The following is a 16,740-nucleotide window of genomic DNA, read 5'->3' as shown; positions in this document are numbered from 1 at the left end:
TTACACGTCTTAGTATGTAGTGAAGAACTTTTCTTTATATACTTTCTACCACCTATCATATTTAATGCTGAGTAAGATTCGTTCTCCCTATCAAAAGCTTCACCTTTTTTGTTGATTCTCTTTGCTTCCCCTCCCCCCCAATCAAATATTGCTCCTTCAGTGCAGTACACTTAGAGAGATTAGCTTGTTGCCAAAGCCTGCAACAGAAATAATTTTTTTTTTTTTTTAAAAAGCTAAGTACTCCTATAGAAATCCATATCTTAATGTCGGTAACAGAAAATTAGATTGGCAAGCATCTTGGATGCGATAAAGGTCCTTAGGATATCAATAAACAAAATCCCATTGCCTTGCTCTTCATCCTATCCTACACCCCTTTTTTTATTTGAGTTCTTGACAGCGGGCCACTCCAATTCTCAATTCTCAAGAGGGGCCCTAGCTAGTTCCGAAATTGTTGAAGTAACAACTGTCTATGGTTTCTGGTATAGATTTCTAACAATTCGGAAATTAAATATGATAAAGTTTTTACAAAATTTAATTGTTGAAATAATTCTGAAAGTTCACTTTCAGTTTAGATATCAAACATCAACCATTTCAACATCTCAAATAACTACTTCACAAATTATGAGAATATGGTTCCAATGCATTTTTGAATGTGGTTCCAACGCCCATGCTTCATATTACAGCATGGTTGATTACAGTTGTACAAGGTCACATAAGGCAACAAAGACAAGCAAGACATGCTAGTAATCGGCAACAAAGACAACAACAATCATATCAAGAACACTATATGGTAGTGGTCAATAGCAAATCCTTTCCAACTCCTACAAAGACCCATCATCGAATATAATAACTGATAAACTACATAACAGATCAACAATAACTGACAAACTCCAGAGTGATAAACTCTAAACATATACATCAACAATAACTGATCAAAAAATGCAGGACATAAAAAAATGTAGGGGTTTTACAGAGGAGACGATAGCATTTTCAATATCATAATGTGGGGCCGAATCTTATGGGAGCCAAAAGGTGCTGTTAATGGCTTCCAAGGACAGTAAACACTGGGTTGGTGCAAGGAATGAGGGGTTTTATAGAGGAGACGATAGCATTTTCTCCATTTTAATCACATAAGAAACAAATGAACCCAATCCCTCCCTCAAATCAAACCCACAAACCAAATCCAAACTGAATCAAATCAAACCCATAAACCAAATCAAACCAAACCCATAAACCAAATCAAACTTGGGTTGAGGCAACAGAGGCGGCAGCGCTGTGTTAGGCGGTGTTGTGCTGCGCGGACGAGGCGGCGCTGTCTTGGCTTCAGACCGGAGGATGTTTTCTTGAGAACGTGGGAAGGGAATAAAGAAACGGAAAAAAAAAAAAAAAAAAAAATTAAGAGATGAGAGTAACTTCGCTCCTCAGACCAGACGAGAAATTCTGACAAACACCAAATTGACTGTAGCATTGAGGAGCTTGATACAGAGGCGATTTTGACGGAACTCGGCTGATTTTGGTGTTTCTCTACTTTAACAAGTTACAAATGTTCTAAGGGGGTCTAGGCACTGTGCTGGGCATGATTTTTTGCAGGGGTGGTGTTTTTGGTTTGGGGGTAAAATGGGAATTGATTAAACGTTGGCTTCTTGAAGAAGCCAACATTTCAATTTTCTCTGTTGTACCGTACTGACAGCAAACAGAGCCAAAGGGGGGAAGGGAGGGGGGAGTGGGTTACTAAACAGGGCCAAAAGCTTCAATAATTCTCCCCACATTTTTTCCAAGTCTCCTATTGAATCTGAAGATCGCTGGCTTGGCTGTGGAGACCAACGACCTTCCCATTGTTTTTTTTCCTGATTTTTTTATTTGATGTTGTGGTATAATGGACATTTTGAGTTATGTGTATCACACATGACATATTTTTTGTTGGATTTAATGAAAAAAACACTAATAGAGGGGGTTGAGTGAAAGGGATAGGTAGTAGAAGTGGGTCGATTGGAACTTCTTAAAATTTGGAGAGACATCACAAATTTGTTAGTAGTTAGAGAGGATAAATGTAGTTTTTATTTATTTATAAACTTGAAAAAGTTCGCGGTCCATTGTCAAATTGTTTTGAACGAGTCTATTGAGATAAATGCTGATTATATAGGCAAAATGATTTTATATAGGATCATTTTTTAAAGGATTGGCCATGATTTATGCATGATTTTATAAATAACATTACAAAGACTTAATAAAACAAGGAGACTTTTTTTTTGGAATATGGACAATATTGGTGTAGTATATATATATATATATATATAAAGAACCACATGTTAAGAAATTGTACATAAATCAATACATTTTCTTTGATCATACTACAACAATATTTATATAAAAAAGAAATGATGCATTCTAATTGAAATACTAATAAAAGTCCAAATACAATCTTATAACAACTAAATACTTTTTTTTTTTAAAAAAAACAAAAAGTTATAAGCTTCGTTATAAGCATTACAACTCTTTTACAACTTGTTGACACGTGTTAGTATATAATTGGAGCCTAGTTGGCCACTATTTTTTTTTTATTACTCTCAAATCTCATGTCGGCACATATTAATAAGTTGTAAAAGAATTTTAAGTTTATAGCATTTTTTTTTAATTAAAAAAAAAGAAAGAAAGAAAATCGATCCAGTCCACACAATTAAGCGTAGTGGAACTCGGGCCAACGGGCTAGGCTTACAAAAAAAAATGGCTAGGCTAGGGTTACATACGAAACCGGGTCGGGTATTTCCGGAACATTCCGATCCGTTTCTCCCACCCACCCTGAGCAAAGCAACCCCCTCTCTCTCATTCCACTATAAAAACCCAAACGCACACATGGATGCGTCCTTCTTTTCATTTTTAACAAAACTTCTGGTTTCGCTTTCAGCTCTGCAACTCCAAAACCAAACAACACAGACTCGCACAAACATATATATATATTTACGAATAACAAGAATTTCACATAAAGAAGCCCTCAAATTCCTTTCATTCTCGCTACCATTTCTTCGTATATATAAACGTCTGTATACATATCGCTCATCTCTATCGATAACGTGTGGAGGCGGCCATGGACGAACAAGCGAACCAAGCGCAAGCCGAGGCTCAGCCTCCTGCGGAGGAGCCTCAGGCTCAGGCTCAAGGGGGGGGAGAAGAAGACGAAGAAGAGGAACCGAGGAACGAAGACGACGAGTTGATCGCCAAGGCCCAGAAGCTGATGGAGAAGATCACCTCTTCGCCTGAAAACCCTAGCCCCCTCGTCCTCCATGCCCTCGCCTCCCTCCTAGAAACTCAAGAATCCCGGTACGGATATGTATTTTTTTGTGTTAATTTCGTTTCGGCTATGGCCGATTAGTGAGTTATGATATAATCATTAGGTTTGTGTTCGAGAGGTATAGTTCTATTGTTGTGTGCGCGTGTGGATTTGCGTCTGTGTGAATCAAGTTGATAATTTTATTTATTAATTGTTTTATAGTGTGAAGTAATTGCCTTTGAATTGTACCTATAGAACTGTTTTAAGGACTGATAATTATTTCCTCGCGGTGTAATTTTTACGAAATATTTTCATTTATACGTTAGAAAGTAAGTTTCTTTTGTAGTGGCATCTTTGTGGTAGTTTGATACCCGTTTCTCGGTTTTCTAGAATGAGTATAACGGTTTTGCATTTGTATGAGTTTCATTTCATCCACTAAGTCTGCACATCGTTTATGATGAATTGGTATACTTCCTTAGTACGATTGCTTGGTTCTTGGTAGGTTTTGAACCCTTTTTTTTTATTCTTTGTATACGTGTCTGGGTTAAACGCAGATACATGGAAGAGAATGGTCATTCCTCCAATAATGGCCGTGCTTCGCATAACATTGGACGGCTTGGAAACTTAGTCCGGGTAACTAAATTTGGCCAATGTCAACCTTTTCTTTTTTCTTTGTGTCATTATTGTTGTTTTTTGCTCCCCCAATCTCTTCCTCTGGAAGTGCGCCATAGCAACTGCATTTAAATTACTTTTAGTGAAGTTCTATGTCCTAATTCCTTTTTTCGGCTCTTATGCTCAGGAAAATGATGATTTCTTCGAATTGATATCTTCTAAGTTTCTATCGGACACAAGGTACCCCCTGCCCTCTATCCAGGCGGCTTCTGCAAGGCTTCTTTTAAGCTGCTCGCTGACTTGGATTGTAAGATTGTGTTTTACTCGTGTATTTAGTTTGATTATTGTGTTTCTTAAGTTTATGGTATAGTATCAATTTAATGGGCTATTATGCAGTATCCCGTTTTCGAAGAAGCCGTTTTGGAGAACATAAAAAATTGGGTGATTGATGACACTGCTAGATTTCCTGCTGAAGATCACAACAGCAAGAGCAAGGAGGCCTCAGATTATGAAATGTTGAAGACCTATTCTACTGGACTTCTTGCTGTATGTTTGGCTGGGTATGCTCCTGAAGTAAATAGCTTTACACTTATTTCCAGTTCTCATTATATTGTTCTGCACTAGTTTTGTTCACATTATATCTTTAGATATTTTGGTTGATTTCAGTGGTGGTCAAGTAGTAGAAGATGTGTTGACATCTGGTTTGTCTGCCAAGCTTATGCGCTATCTTCGTGTGCGGGTCCTTGGAGAGACAAGTACAAGCCAGAAAGATGCTACTCATTTAACAGAAAGTAAGCATGCATCCGGCAGTGCTTGCATAAGAGGTAGAGACGAAGGTCGTGGTAGGGTTCGACAGTCTCTGGAAACCACTTATTTAGATGATATGAGGACAGCAGGTGAGAGGTCCTTAGATGACCAAAGCGTTGAAAGGGATCAGGATAGAAGCATTGTTCGGCAAGGACATGGAGAAGAATGCTGGGTGAATGATGGAGAACTGTCTGATGGGTTGGATGAAAGGGTTGATGACTATGATGCAGATGCTGATGGTGAGGATAGACGGCATAGTCGAGATTTACGAGATGGGAAGGCAAAATTTGGGGATTTTGATGAAAATGGCCGAGATGACTCCTCAAGGCGCAGGGTGAGTCGTGGATCGGCAAGATCCAGATGCAAGGGAAGAGTTAATGAAGGCGGTCTAGAGAATGAACAGATTTTAACCTCACCCGGATCTGGTAGTCGATTAGGACAGGGCCGAAGCACAAGAGACAGGAGTTTTTCAAGACATTTAGATGTGAAAAAAGTACTAGATGCTAAAAAGTCTTCTGCCAGGGTCACATCTGATGCATTGGCTGTTGAAAGAGAGGATAATGATGACTGCTTCCAAGAATGCAGGATTGGAAATAAAGATATCTCTGATCTTGTAAAGAAAGCAGTTAGAGCTGCTGAAGCTGAAGCAAGAGCAGCCAATGCACCTGCAGAAGCTATCAAAGCAGCTGGTGATGCTGCTGCCGAACTTGTCAAAAGTGCGGCTTTTGAGGTATGCGGCATTGCTCTCTATTTTTTTTTTTTATATCGACATATTATGTGGAGCCTTTTACTTCTTACTGCTATGCTATTCACTATGTTCAGGAATTTAAAGCTAACAATGATGAAGAAGCTGCCATTTTGGCTGCTTCCAGAGCTGCATCCACTGTTATTGATGCTGCAAATGCAATTGAAGTTTCAAGGTAGGTAATTTCATATTCAAGTATGTAATAAAGAGATTGAGGGAGAACTAACAATGTGCTGCTTAAAATTGATAATATTTTAGTTTGTTAGTGTGAGTAATAATAGTCTAGTAATACATCCATGTGATTGGTTACAGGAGCTTTAGTAGCATCAATGGTGTCAGGAGCTCTAGTGGCATCAATGGTGACAGGAGAACTAGTAGCATCAATGGTGATTCAATGTATCTAGTCGGCACAGAAACGGAAACTAATGAGGATGTTGAAGAATATTTCATCCCAGACTCTGAATCTCTTGCACAGCTGAGAGAAAAATACTGTATTCAGTGCCTTGAGATACTTGGAGAATATGTTGAAGTTCTTGGGCCTGTACTGAAGGAGAAGGGGGTTGATGTCTGCCTTGCACTATTACAACGAAGTTCCAAACTCAAGGAGGCGTCAAAGATTGCAATTCTCTTGCCTGATGTAATGAAGCTAATCTGTGCATTGGCTGCTCACCGGAAATTTGCCGCATTATTTGTGGATCGGGGTGGCATGCAGAAACTGCTTGCTGTCCCTAGAATTGTGCAAACCTTCTTTGGTCTTTCTTCCTGCTTATTTACTATTGGTTCTCTCCAGGTAATTGCTTGTTATATCCGATTGTTTGAAACTTTTTTTTTGTCCACGAGTATTTCCATTATAATCTTTTTATGCAGTCTATCATTTGCTTCTCACTTTCTAATAAATCCTTTCAGGGCATAATGGAACGTGTCTGTGCTCTTCCCTCAGATGTCGTTCACCTGGTGGTTGAGTTAGCTATCCAACTTCTTGAGTGCCCTCAGGACCAAGCCAGAAAAAATGCGGCCTTGTTTTTTGCTGCTGCATTTGTCTTCCGAGCAGTTCTTGATGCCTTTGACGCTCAGGATGGTTTACAGAAATTACTGGGCGTTTTGAATGATGCTGCCTCAGTAAGATCTGGAGTAAATACTGGAGCTCTAGGCTTGTCCAATTCAGGATCGATTCGAAATGATCGTTCATCTGCGGAAGTATTGACATCATCAGAGAAGCAGATAGCTTACCATACCTGTGTTGCTTTGCGGCAATATTTTAGAGCTCATCTTCTTTTGCTTGTGGATTCTCTCCGTCCAAATAAAACCAATCGAAGTACGGCCCGGAATACGCCAAGTGTAAGGGCAGCCTACAAGCCACTTGACATCAGTAATGAAGCTATGGATGCAGTATTTCTGCAGTTACAAAAGGATCGGAAGTTGGGTCCTGCATTTGTAAGAACTCGCTGGCCTGCGGTGGAGAAGTTCTTAAGCTCTAACGGACATATTACCTTATTGGAATTGTGTCAGGTGTGATATATTCAGGTTTTGTCTTTGCTCTTTTGTTTTAGCTTCTTGCATGCTCTATAATATCGGTTTTGGTTACATGTAGGCCCCACCAGTAGAGCGTTATTTGCACGATTTGCTTCAATATGCATTGGGTGTTTTGCATATTGTTACGTTAGTACCGAACAGCCGCAAGATGATCGTAAGTGCCACATTAAGCAATAGTCGTGTTGGTGTAGCAGTCATTTTGGATGCAGCAAATAGTTCTAGCAGTTATCAAAAAAATTATGTGGACCCAGAGGTAAGAGATATTTTCCAAAAAAAATTTTATCATCTTTGTTGTTCTTCCATAACATTTGTGGATGCTGGAAGCAGGCTCCTATAGACTGGTATCATGCTTGTCTTTTTGTTCGCCTTTATATCCCATTTTCTTATTGTTTACTTGTATCTTTGCAGATCATTCAACCAGCATTAAATGTGTTAGTCAATCTTGTTTGTCCTCCACCTTCAATCAGCAATAAACCACCTTTACTTGCACAAGGTCAGCATTCTGTTTCTGTGCAAGCCTCATATGGTCCTGCCACTGAGACTAGAGATAGAAACGCAGAACGTAATATCTCGGATCGAGCTGTTAACATGTCTGGGCAGAGTGATCCAAGGGACCGGAATGGGGAATCTAGTGTGGTAGATAGGGGCAGTGCTGCTGGAGTTGGTACACAGTCCATCAGTAGCACTTCACAAACTCCTGTTGCAGCCACTTCAGGACTTGTTGGAGATCGTAGAATATCTTTAGGTGCTGGAGCAGGTGGCGCTGGCCTTGCAACGCAATTGGAATTAGGATATCATCAAGCAAGAGAGGCCGTTCGTGCCAACAATGGCATAAAGGTTTTACTTTATCTACTTCAACCACGCATATATTCACCTCCTGCTGCTCTTGATTGTCTCCGTGCTCTTGCATGCCGAGTCCTGCTTGGTCTAGCCAGGGATGATACTATTGCACACATATTGACAAAGCTTCAGGTAAATGACTGTTTCATATAATTGATAGCCATAGCTTTAGATGAAATGAACTGAATATCATATTCTATATCTTTTTACCATAAGTGTGGATGCCTCTGGTGCCAGACATGGTGATAATGAAAGATGTAATCTAAGAAACAAGAATTGATACTACAGCTTGTATCAAATCCCAACTAAGCCAATTTAACCCAATCTAGGCTGCTTCAGCTCATATGCAGTTGTATACTGCTCCAGAGTACTGGGTTTGTAAAGTCAAGAAATAATAGTTGTTGGAGACCTTGTCGCAGTCATCTTTCACGGTTTTCAGAGATGATTTCATTTTGTACTTGCATTCCTTTGCGGCAGATAATAATTATTTTATCCCATTTAAGCTTCTGCAATACATTTTTGTCTGTTGATATTATACTTTGCCACTTACCTGGGGGAAAAAAAGATTTTATACCTTGCTGCATTCAGATAGGTTGCTGCTTTTCTGATGTTAAGTCATAATTGTCTGGATACTTCAACTATTATGGGAAATTCGTGGACAAATTTTCACACTTAATTACTTTGTGTTACTAAGTGCAATTTGGTGTTCTAGGTTGGGAAGAAGCTATCAGAGCTAATTCGAGATTCAGGCAGCCAGACGTCTGGAACTGAGCAAGGAAGGTGGCAAGCTGAACTTTCCCAGGCAGCAATTGAGCTGATAGCAGTAAGCAACACCTCTCCCCCTTCTCTTTCCCCGCTTGTGGGGCCCCTTTTTGTTTAATATTCAGAAAACTAGGGGTAGCTTAGAGGTCAGGAGTTCGAGTTGGTTTCCCATATAAGCAAGCACAAAAAAAGAAAAGTTATTCAACAATAATAATCTCTCTCCCCCCTCTCTTTCATTTCAGAAGTATCTGAAACTTACATTGCACAATTTATTTGCAGATTGTGACAAATTCAGGGCGTGCAAGTACATTAGCAGCTACTGACGCTGCTACCCCTACTTTGAGGCGGATAGAAAGAGCAGCTATAGCTGCTGCTACTCCTATTACTTACCACTCCAGGTACTTATTAATTTCTTCTGTAGTGTGGTTGTGTACATTCATCATCCACTTCTTTCTACTAACTCCTTTCTTTTCACCTTTTTACTGTCTTTCTTTAAATCCCAGGGAACTTTTGCTTCTAATGCATGAACACCTACAGGCATGTGGTTTGAGTGCAACTGCTGGTACGCTGTTAAAAGAGGCTCAGTTGACACCTTTGCCATCCTTGGCAGCTCCATCGTCTCTTATGCATCAAACCTCCACACAAGAAGCCTCCTCTATACAACTCCAGTGGCCCTATGGACGAGCCACTAGTGGATTTCTCACAGGAAAATCTAAACTTGCTCCACGGGATGAGGATACAAGCTTGAAGTGTGATTCAGCTGTATCTTCTTCAAAGAAAAAATCACTGGCTTTCTCGCCTAGTTTTGGTTCACAGTCAAGAAATCAGTTGCAATCCAATGATTCTCAGTCAGGATCTGTCAGGAAAGTCTTCAGTACTTCAAAACAATCTTTTGCACCTGCAATTGTGTCAGAAACACCATCGGAGTCCTTGATGAAACCAAATTCTGATACAGAGTTCCAATGTAAGACTCCAATCATATTGCCAATGAAGCGAAAATTATCCGAGTTAAAGGACATTGGGCTGGTCTCATCCTCTGGAAAGCGACTCCACACCGGTGAGCAAGGACTTCGGTCTCCAGTTTGTCCAACACCCAATACTGTTCGTAAAAGCAATCTACTAGCTGATACTATTGGGCATTCTACACCAAGTTCTAATCTAAGAGATCAGCATGGGCGACCAACGCCAACTGGTTACTTGGCAGATTATGTGGATGACAATCAATATGGTAACATCCATATGGGTCGGGTGACACCATTCTCACAACTTGGGCTTTTAAATGATCCTCAGCCCAGCAGCACAGAGCGGTTAACTCTAGACTCTCTTGTTGTTCAATATCTGAAGCACCAGCATCGCCAATGCCCTGCCCCTATAACCACTCTCCCACCACTCTCTCTCTTACACCCACATGTTTGTCCTGAACCTAAACGAAGCCTTGATGCCCCATCAAATGTGACAACCCGACTTGGTACACGGGAGTTCAAAAGTATGTATGGTGGGGTGCATGGAAATCGCAGGGATCGCCAGTTTGTTTACAGCAGATTCAGACCATGGAGAACCTGTCGGGATGATGCTGGTGCCCTTTTGACATGCATTAATTTTCTTGGAGATTCTTCCCATCTTGCAGTTGGCAGCCACTCTGGAGAACTCAAAATTTTTGACTCTAACAGCAACAGTGTGCTGGAGAGCTGCACAAGCCACCAGTATCCTTTGACATTTGTTGAGTCATATCTTTCCGGTGAGACACAGCTGGTGCTTTCGTCGAGCTCCGAGGATGTAAGGTTGTGGGACGCAGCTTCAGTCTCAGGTGGGCCAATGCATCCATTTGAAGGGTGTAAGGCTGCAAGGTTCAGCAAATCTGGAAACATTTTTGCAGCCCTCTCCTTGGAGCCTGCACGACGAGAAATTCTCCTGTACAATATCCAGACCTGCCAGGTGGAAACAACACTGTCAGACTCTTCTGCCAATAATTCTACAGGTCGGGGGCATATTTCTTCGCTCATACACTTCAGCCCTTCAGACACTATGCTCCTGTGGAATGGAGTCTTGTGGGATCGGCGGGTTTCTGGCCCTGTTCATCGTTTTGATCAATTTACAGATTATGGTGGGGGTGGCTTTCATCCAGCTGGGAATGAGGTATGCAGGACCCTGTCGCTTAGTTGTCGTGGTATCTCTAATATGAATATCATTTAGTGGGCAATCTTTTGCAGGTTTCATCACTAGAGCAACAGTTTCTTCAGTTTCTATTACTTTTATCTTATGTTCAAAATAATAATAATAATAATAGAGATTGATATTATTTAGAAAATGGTTAATGTTCAAATAACTTATTACTATTATTTTCCTTTTTAATAGTAGGGGTTTAAGCACTAAATTTCAGCAGTTGGCCTTTTCTATGTCACATATGATTGTGTTTGTTCAGATATTTGAAGTTAGGTAGTTGAGATTTCAGACAAGATCAGTAGAGGTAGGGAGAATAAATTAATCATATAAACTGTTTGATGGGTTTCTTTCAGTGTCTTGAAGATTAATTTATTATTTTGGTTAACTGTTTGATGGGTTTTTTTTCAATGTCTTGAAGATTAATTTATTATTTCGATAACTCATCTTGAAGTTTCAGTTTTCCTAGATGCACCTTAAAATTTTATTGTCTTTAAAAAGAGTTTGCCAAAGTTAAAAAGTGACATTTACTTCCTCCATTCATCTATACATGCCAGTTTGCATTGCCAAACTTCTGATTGCTAGCTCGTAGTTTCCAACCCCCTTCCTCTTCTTTCCTGTGATTCTTTTAATATAAAATTTTCATTTTTGACAGGTAATTATAAACTCGGAGGTCTGGGATCTCCGGAAGTTGAAGCTCCTCCGAAGTGTACCTTCATTGGACCAAACGATGATAACGTTTAATGCACGTGGTGATGTAATTTATGCAATCCTCAGGAGAAATCTTGAGGATGTAATGTCAGCAATTCACAACACACGTCGTGTCAAGCATCCTCTCTTTGAGGCTTTCCGCACAGTCGACGCAGTCAACTACTCTGACATTGCCACTATTCCAGTGGATCGATGTGTCCTTGACTTTGCAACAGAGCCAACAGATTCCTTTGTAGGGTTGATTACAATGGATGACCAAGAAGAAATGTTCTCTTCAGCTAGGGTTTACGAAATCGGTCGCCGAAGGCCAACCGATGATGATTCAGATCCAGATGATGCCGAGAGCGAGGAGGAAGATGAGGACGATGATGATGGTGATGTGGACCCTATACTAGGCCCAAATCTTGATGGAGATGGTGAAACTGATGCTGATGATATGAGCAATGATGATGATGATGATAGCGTTAGTGACCTAGATGATGATGATGATGATGATAGGGATTTTATCATGGATGGGGGAGCAGGAATTCTAGAGATTGTTACCGAGGGTGATGAAGACGACGATGATAGTCAATTGGTTGAATCTTTCAGTAGTGACGATGAGGATGATTTTATGGGTAACGGTTTTGGTTATTAAATGTTACATAACTCTCTCATATTGGCTTTAATTGTAGCCTAGATCATGTAATTATTATTTATGAGGTTTTTCCTTTCTCTTTATTATCTATTTATTTATTTTTCTTATTGGAGAGAGAAAAAGGTGGAGGGAGAAGGGCATTCCAATCTAGTTCATTTTCTTTTTTCTCAGCTCTGGTCGACGTTTTCATCTATATTGATTATTAACCTTCATTCTTCTCTCTCTCTCTGCACAGACCTCATCTCAGGAAGCCCATGCAGTTCTCAATATTGTCCTAGTTCTAAACCTGTAACATATCAAAGTCGATATGATTTGTCTATAGCGATTAAAGGGTCAAATAATATTTAGCTCCTAATTTTTTTTTCCTATCCGATTTGAATTTAGTCTTTTGGTTTTTAATTTCAAGAATAAAAAGTACTTGAAAATAATACAGTTCAGACCAATGCACTTAGATAGGTTGTGGGCCTCCAGGCCCATAATTGGCCCACAAGTAGAACCCTAATAAAATATTAAGTCAAGCTTTCAAGTAAGAGACAAGATTGTAAGTTATACAAACTTGCAGCTACCTTTCAGCCTATAAATAGAGGGGAAATGCTAAAGAGGAGACTCTCATCCCCCCTTGTCACCCTCTTTTCCTTAAAAAAATTGGTTTTTATTAAAAAGTTGTCTCTGATGTGACATCAGAGACAACTTTTTAATAAAAATCAATTTTTTTATTATAAAAGGGTGATAAGGGGAGGATGAGGGGAGGATGTGTAGAAGCTCTCTAAATAGAGACTTACATTAAGTATGAAAAGGGGATTTAATATCATTATGCTAGAGATTATTATTTAGAAAAACACTGATGTAGACATTGGTGGGAAGAACGCCGGCTAACCCCTAAATTTTTAGCGATTAAAGGGACATAATATTTAACTCCTAAATTTTTATCCATTTGAATTTATTTTTTCAAGAATAAAGTCTTTTTAAGTTTTTTTTCCAAATTTTGTCATTTGGCCGTCGGCTTGCCATCTGCCATGTCTTCTATTTTACACATCAACGTAAAATTAAAATTTGTTACTGATTAATTAAAATTAGATTAATTAATTTTGAAAATTTGGATACTTATTTGGCCTCCTGAAGCTCCTCACTTGGATTAATTAATCTCTCTTCCAATAATATCCCTGGGAAAATGATGCATATGCCAGCAGCTTCCAAAATTCAAGCAAAGCTTCATCCAAATTACTTGTACTGCTGATATTGCAGCAGCTATTGAAGAAGATGTCCCACAATCCCATTCCTTTGAAATAGACTCCAGGCAGCAGATACAGGGAGTCCTTAAAATATTGAAGCTTATAATAATCAGCTTCTCTTTGTATATTTCAAATTCAAAGGCCTTTGTTATCTTGCCATGTAAACTGTATAAAAATATAGGAAAAAGTACACATATCTCCCTCAAACTATCACTCAATTGTCAATGTTCTCTTAAACTATCAATTGTGTTAATGTCCCCCTTCAAGCTACGAGAAATGATAGACAGGGAACGTTCAACCGTCCCCTGTCCATCACATTTTATTAAAAAAGTGTATTTTAATTAAAAAAAAAAATGAAAGAATGATAAAATAGTATACTTTTTTATTAAAATACATTTTTTTATTAAAAAGTGACTGACAAGGGACAGTTAAACGTTCACTGTCTATCATTTCTCTCAAACTATTAAAAAATGTCAATATCTCCCAAAGACCAACAAAAAGACAAAAATGGCCCAAATTTTTTTTGAATAAGACAAAAATGTCCTTATAAATTCAAACAAAAAAAAAAACTAAAAACTATATATATATATATATATATATATATATATATATATTTCAAATCGTGGAGATGCATACAAGTTCCTGACAGAGAAAATATCTCTTTTGGGCACTTCTAAAGCATGTGAAGAAATGGCGTATCCAAATTTGTACTACAACCAGAAGTAAAAAAAGCATTAGGATGAAATTGCACTTCTTGTTGGCATAAAGGAGTTCTTGGGTCATAGATCCGTTTAGCAGGGCCCCTGTTTGGTGTTAAAGTAGTACTATGGTTATATATAGATAGATGTATTAAAAAAATTTATATTAATTATATTTTTATAACATCTCATTTTTAATTAATCTTTTTTTTTTGTAACATTGTCGATCTTAAGTATGATTTAATCAATTTTAAATTTGGAAAACTTCTTTTTGCATAAGCAATTGTAACAACTATTTTTAGTAAAATTCTATAAGTGATACATGGGTTTTTAAAAAAAAAAAAAAATCAAGTATATATAATTAAGTGCGTTAATTAGAGTAGTTTATTCTATTTGTAAGACTTATTTTAAAAGGAAAAGGTACATTTATCCTCCTCAAACAACCACTCAATTGTCAATGTCTCCCAAACTACTAATTGTGTTAATGTCTCATCTCAAACTACCAAAGCATGTCAATGTCCCCCATAAGACCAACAAAAAGATAAAAATGACCATAATTTTTTTCAATAAGACAAAAACGTCCTTATAAATTCAAAAAAATAATAACTAAAATAATAACTTTTTAAAAACAAATTAATTTTTTAAAAAAATATTAAGGAAAAAACGAAAAGAAAATTAAAATGAAAAAAAAAATAAACGAAAAAAAAAAAAAAAAAAAAAAAAAAAAAAACCGTTTTTTTTTTAACTTTTTTGTTATTTTAGTTTTTTAAATTTTTTTTTAGTTTTTTTTTTTAAAAAAAATAATAATAATAACTTTATGAAATGTATTTTTGTCATTAGATGGGATATTGACATTTTTCGGTAATTTAGAGTGAGAGATTAACACAATTGGTAGTTTGGGGGGACATTAACAATAAGGTAGTAGTTTAAGATAATTATGTGTACTTTTCCTTTTTTAAAACATTTGCTTCTGAAAATAATCAAAACAATCAAGATAAATATCATGTTTGAGAAAATTTTCAAGATTAGGACTTTGTTGTTGGTGCAAAAATGTCATTGTATTTTAATTTATTGAAATTAAATAATTTTACCATCATTGGATCCTTATTAGAGAGCTATGACAAACATTTTTCTATAATTGGGGTCTTACTCTCTCTTGATTTTTCTCTCTATTTCTCTGCCTTGAAAATTTCAATATATTACGTATTGATCAATGTTTCTATCATGATTTTTTTTTTTTTTTTTGAGTAGATGTTTCTATCATGATTAATAAGTCTTAAACGTTTCTTTTTTTGGAAGAGGCCTTAATTGTACCATAATTATTAAAAATTAATCAGGAAAAACTGATTTCCGAAATGAACGCTTGAACACATCACTTTCTCCCCTCCCTGGCATTGAATAAAAATAGAGAATGATCCCTACACTCATTTCTCACAACAGTCCTACAACAAGCTGACGTGGCTGGTAATATTTTTTATTTTTCTTTTCTTTTCTTTTTGTAAAAAAAGAATAAAATATTACCAGCCACGTCAACTTGTTGTGAGGCTGTTGTGAGAAATGAGTGTAGAGATCATTTCTCATAAAAATATATATATATATATGTAGAATACGTACATTCTATTTGATGTTTGAGACTTGATTGGTGTATAACAGTTGTGCACCTTTATAGAGATATGGGGTAGGACCTATGTGATGAGTCCCACCACATAAATCTCATTCCATATCTCTAGAAACTTGGACAACAGTTGTCTTTTTGCTTGATGTTTACGCCTTAAATAACTAAACTCATGTTTTTGTCCATTCTATTTGATGTTTTCGTTACGTTTTAGTCAAATTTGCAGGTATTTGAGTACAAAGGTGAACTTCAAGTCAAAGACACGGTTAAATCTGAAACTAGAGAAACGGTGAAGTTCACGTCACACTGTAAAAAGTGAGCAGGCGTTGTATGAACACGGATTAGGAATTTAGGATTCTCAAATTTTTTAAACATTTGTAATTATTAAATTGTTAAATCTTGATTATGTTTTACATCTAATGGTTCACAATGTGTTAATTATCTACATGAAATAAATGGTAAAGCATTTATTAATACAAAATTTTATTTATAGCATTTATTTCATGTGAACAGTTGGCACATTGCGAACAGTTAGATATAATCCTTATGAACACACATGTTTCAATTTATTTGTGAATTTTTTGTGGTGAGATTTCAATTTCATCTGTTGTTAACGTGCTTCAAACAAGTTTTTGATTCTCTTTCACCTGCTGAAAAATCAGGACGTATTTGTTCAGTTAAAAATAAAAAATAGAAGAATAAAAAATACAGAGTGACGACGAAAGAGATCGTGGGCGTGTGATATTTGTTTCTTTCATAAAGGCAACATAATTTGGCCTTTTTAAAACTAAAATTACTCTATTGTATTGTATTTACGACACCAAAAGGCAACTAAAATTACGACACCAAAAGGCTTCGATAATCACTAATATATTTTCTCAGAAAATAATAACAATAATAATAATACAGAAAAATACGCATATCCTTTCAAACTACTATTCATTTGTTAATATCCTCTAAACTACCAACTGTGTTAATGTTCCCTCAAACTATCAAAAAAATGTCAATGTTCTCCCTAATGACAAAAATACCCTTCATAAAATTATTAAAATTAAAAAAAATAAATAACAAAAAGTTATACAAAAAAAAAGATAAACAGACATTAAAAAATAAAAAATAA

The 16,740-nt window shown here is 37.1% G+C and overlaps 1 protein-coding gene across 2 annotated transcripts; it reads left to right on the top strand.

Annotated features, from left to right (window-relative positions):
- Nucleotides 1–2,934: 2,934 nt before the first annotated feature.
- On the top strand, nucleotides 2,935–12,182 carry LOC133871716 (DDB1- and CUL4-associated factor homolog 1). 2 transcript variants are annotated; one of them, XM_062309130.1, is made up of 14 exons: nucleotides 2,935–3,318; nucleotides 3,823–3,901; nucleotides 4,068–4,187; nucleotides 4,277–4,440; nucleotides 4,547–5,417; nucleotides 5,510–5,607; nucleotides 5,745–6,222; nucleotides 6,339–6,941; nucleotides 7,024–7,218; nucleotides 7,374–7,937; nucleotides 8,518–8,628; nucleotides 8,847–8,965; nucleotides 9,071–10,703; nucleotides 11,383–12,182. In XM_062309130.1, exons 1-14 carry the CDS (start codon nucleotides 3,086–3,088, stop codon nucleotides 12,073–12,075), a joined length of 5,961 nt encoding a protein of 1,986 aa, XP_062165114.1. In that variant the 5' UTR covers nucleotides 2,935–3,085; the 3' UTR covers nucleotides 12,076–12,182. The 2 variants fall into 2 exon arrangements, with proteins under 2 accessions (XP_062165114.1, XP_062165116.1); XM_062309132.1 differs by lacking the exons at nucleotides 2,935–3,318; nucleotides 3,823–3,901; nucleotides 4,068–4,187 and having other exon boundaries at nucleotides 4,324–4,453.
- Nucleotides 12,183–16,740: the final 4,558 nt, after the last annotated feature.

Source organism: Alnus glutinosa, chromosome 6 (genome assembly GCF_958979055.1).
Source record: "Alnus glutinosa chromosome 6, dhAlnGlut1.1, whole genome shotgun sequence".
In the NCBI taxonomy this organism is placed as follows: Eukaryota; Viridiplantae; Streptophyta; class Magnoliopsida; order Fagales; family Betulaceae; genus Alnus; species Alnus glutinosa.
The sequence above is the reverse complement of the archived record's forward strand: the minus strand, read 5'-3'. Positions and strand labels throughout refer to the sequence as shown.

Bases quoted from the DNA above. Each gene is read 5' to 3' on its own strand.
- LOC133871716 (XM_062309130.1), top strand. From the start codon at position 3,086: ATGGACGAACAAGCGAACCAAGCGCAAGCCGAGGCTCAGCCTCCTGCG. The intron at 3,319-3,822 runs GTACGGATATGT...GGTTAAACGCAG, and splicing joins CTAGAAACTCAAGAATCCCG to ATACATGGAAGAGAATGGTC. The intron at 5,418-5,509 runs GTATGCGGCATT...CACTATGTTCAG, and splicing joins TCAAAAGTGCGGCTTTTGAG to GAATTTAAAGCTAACAATGA.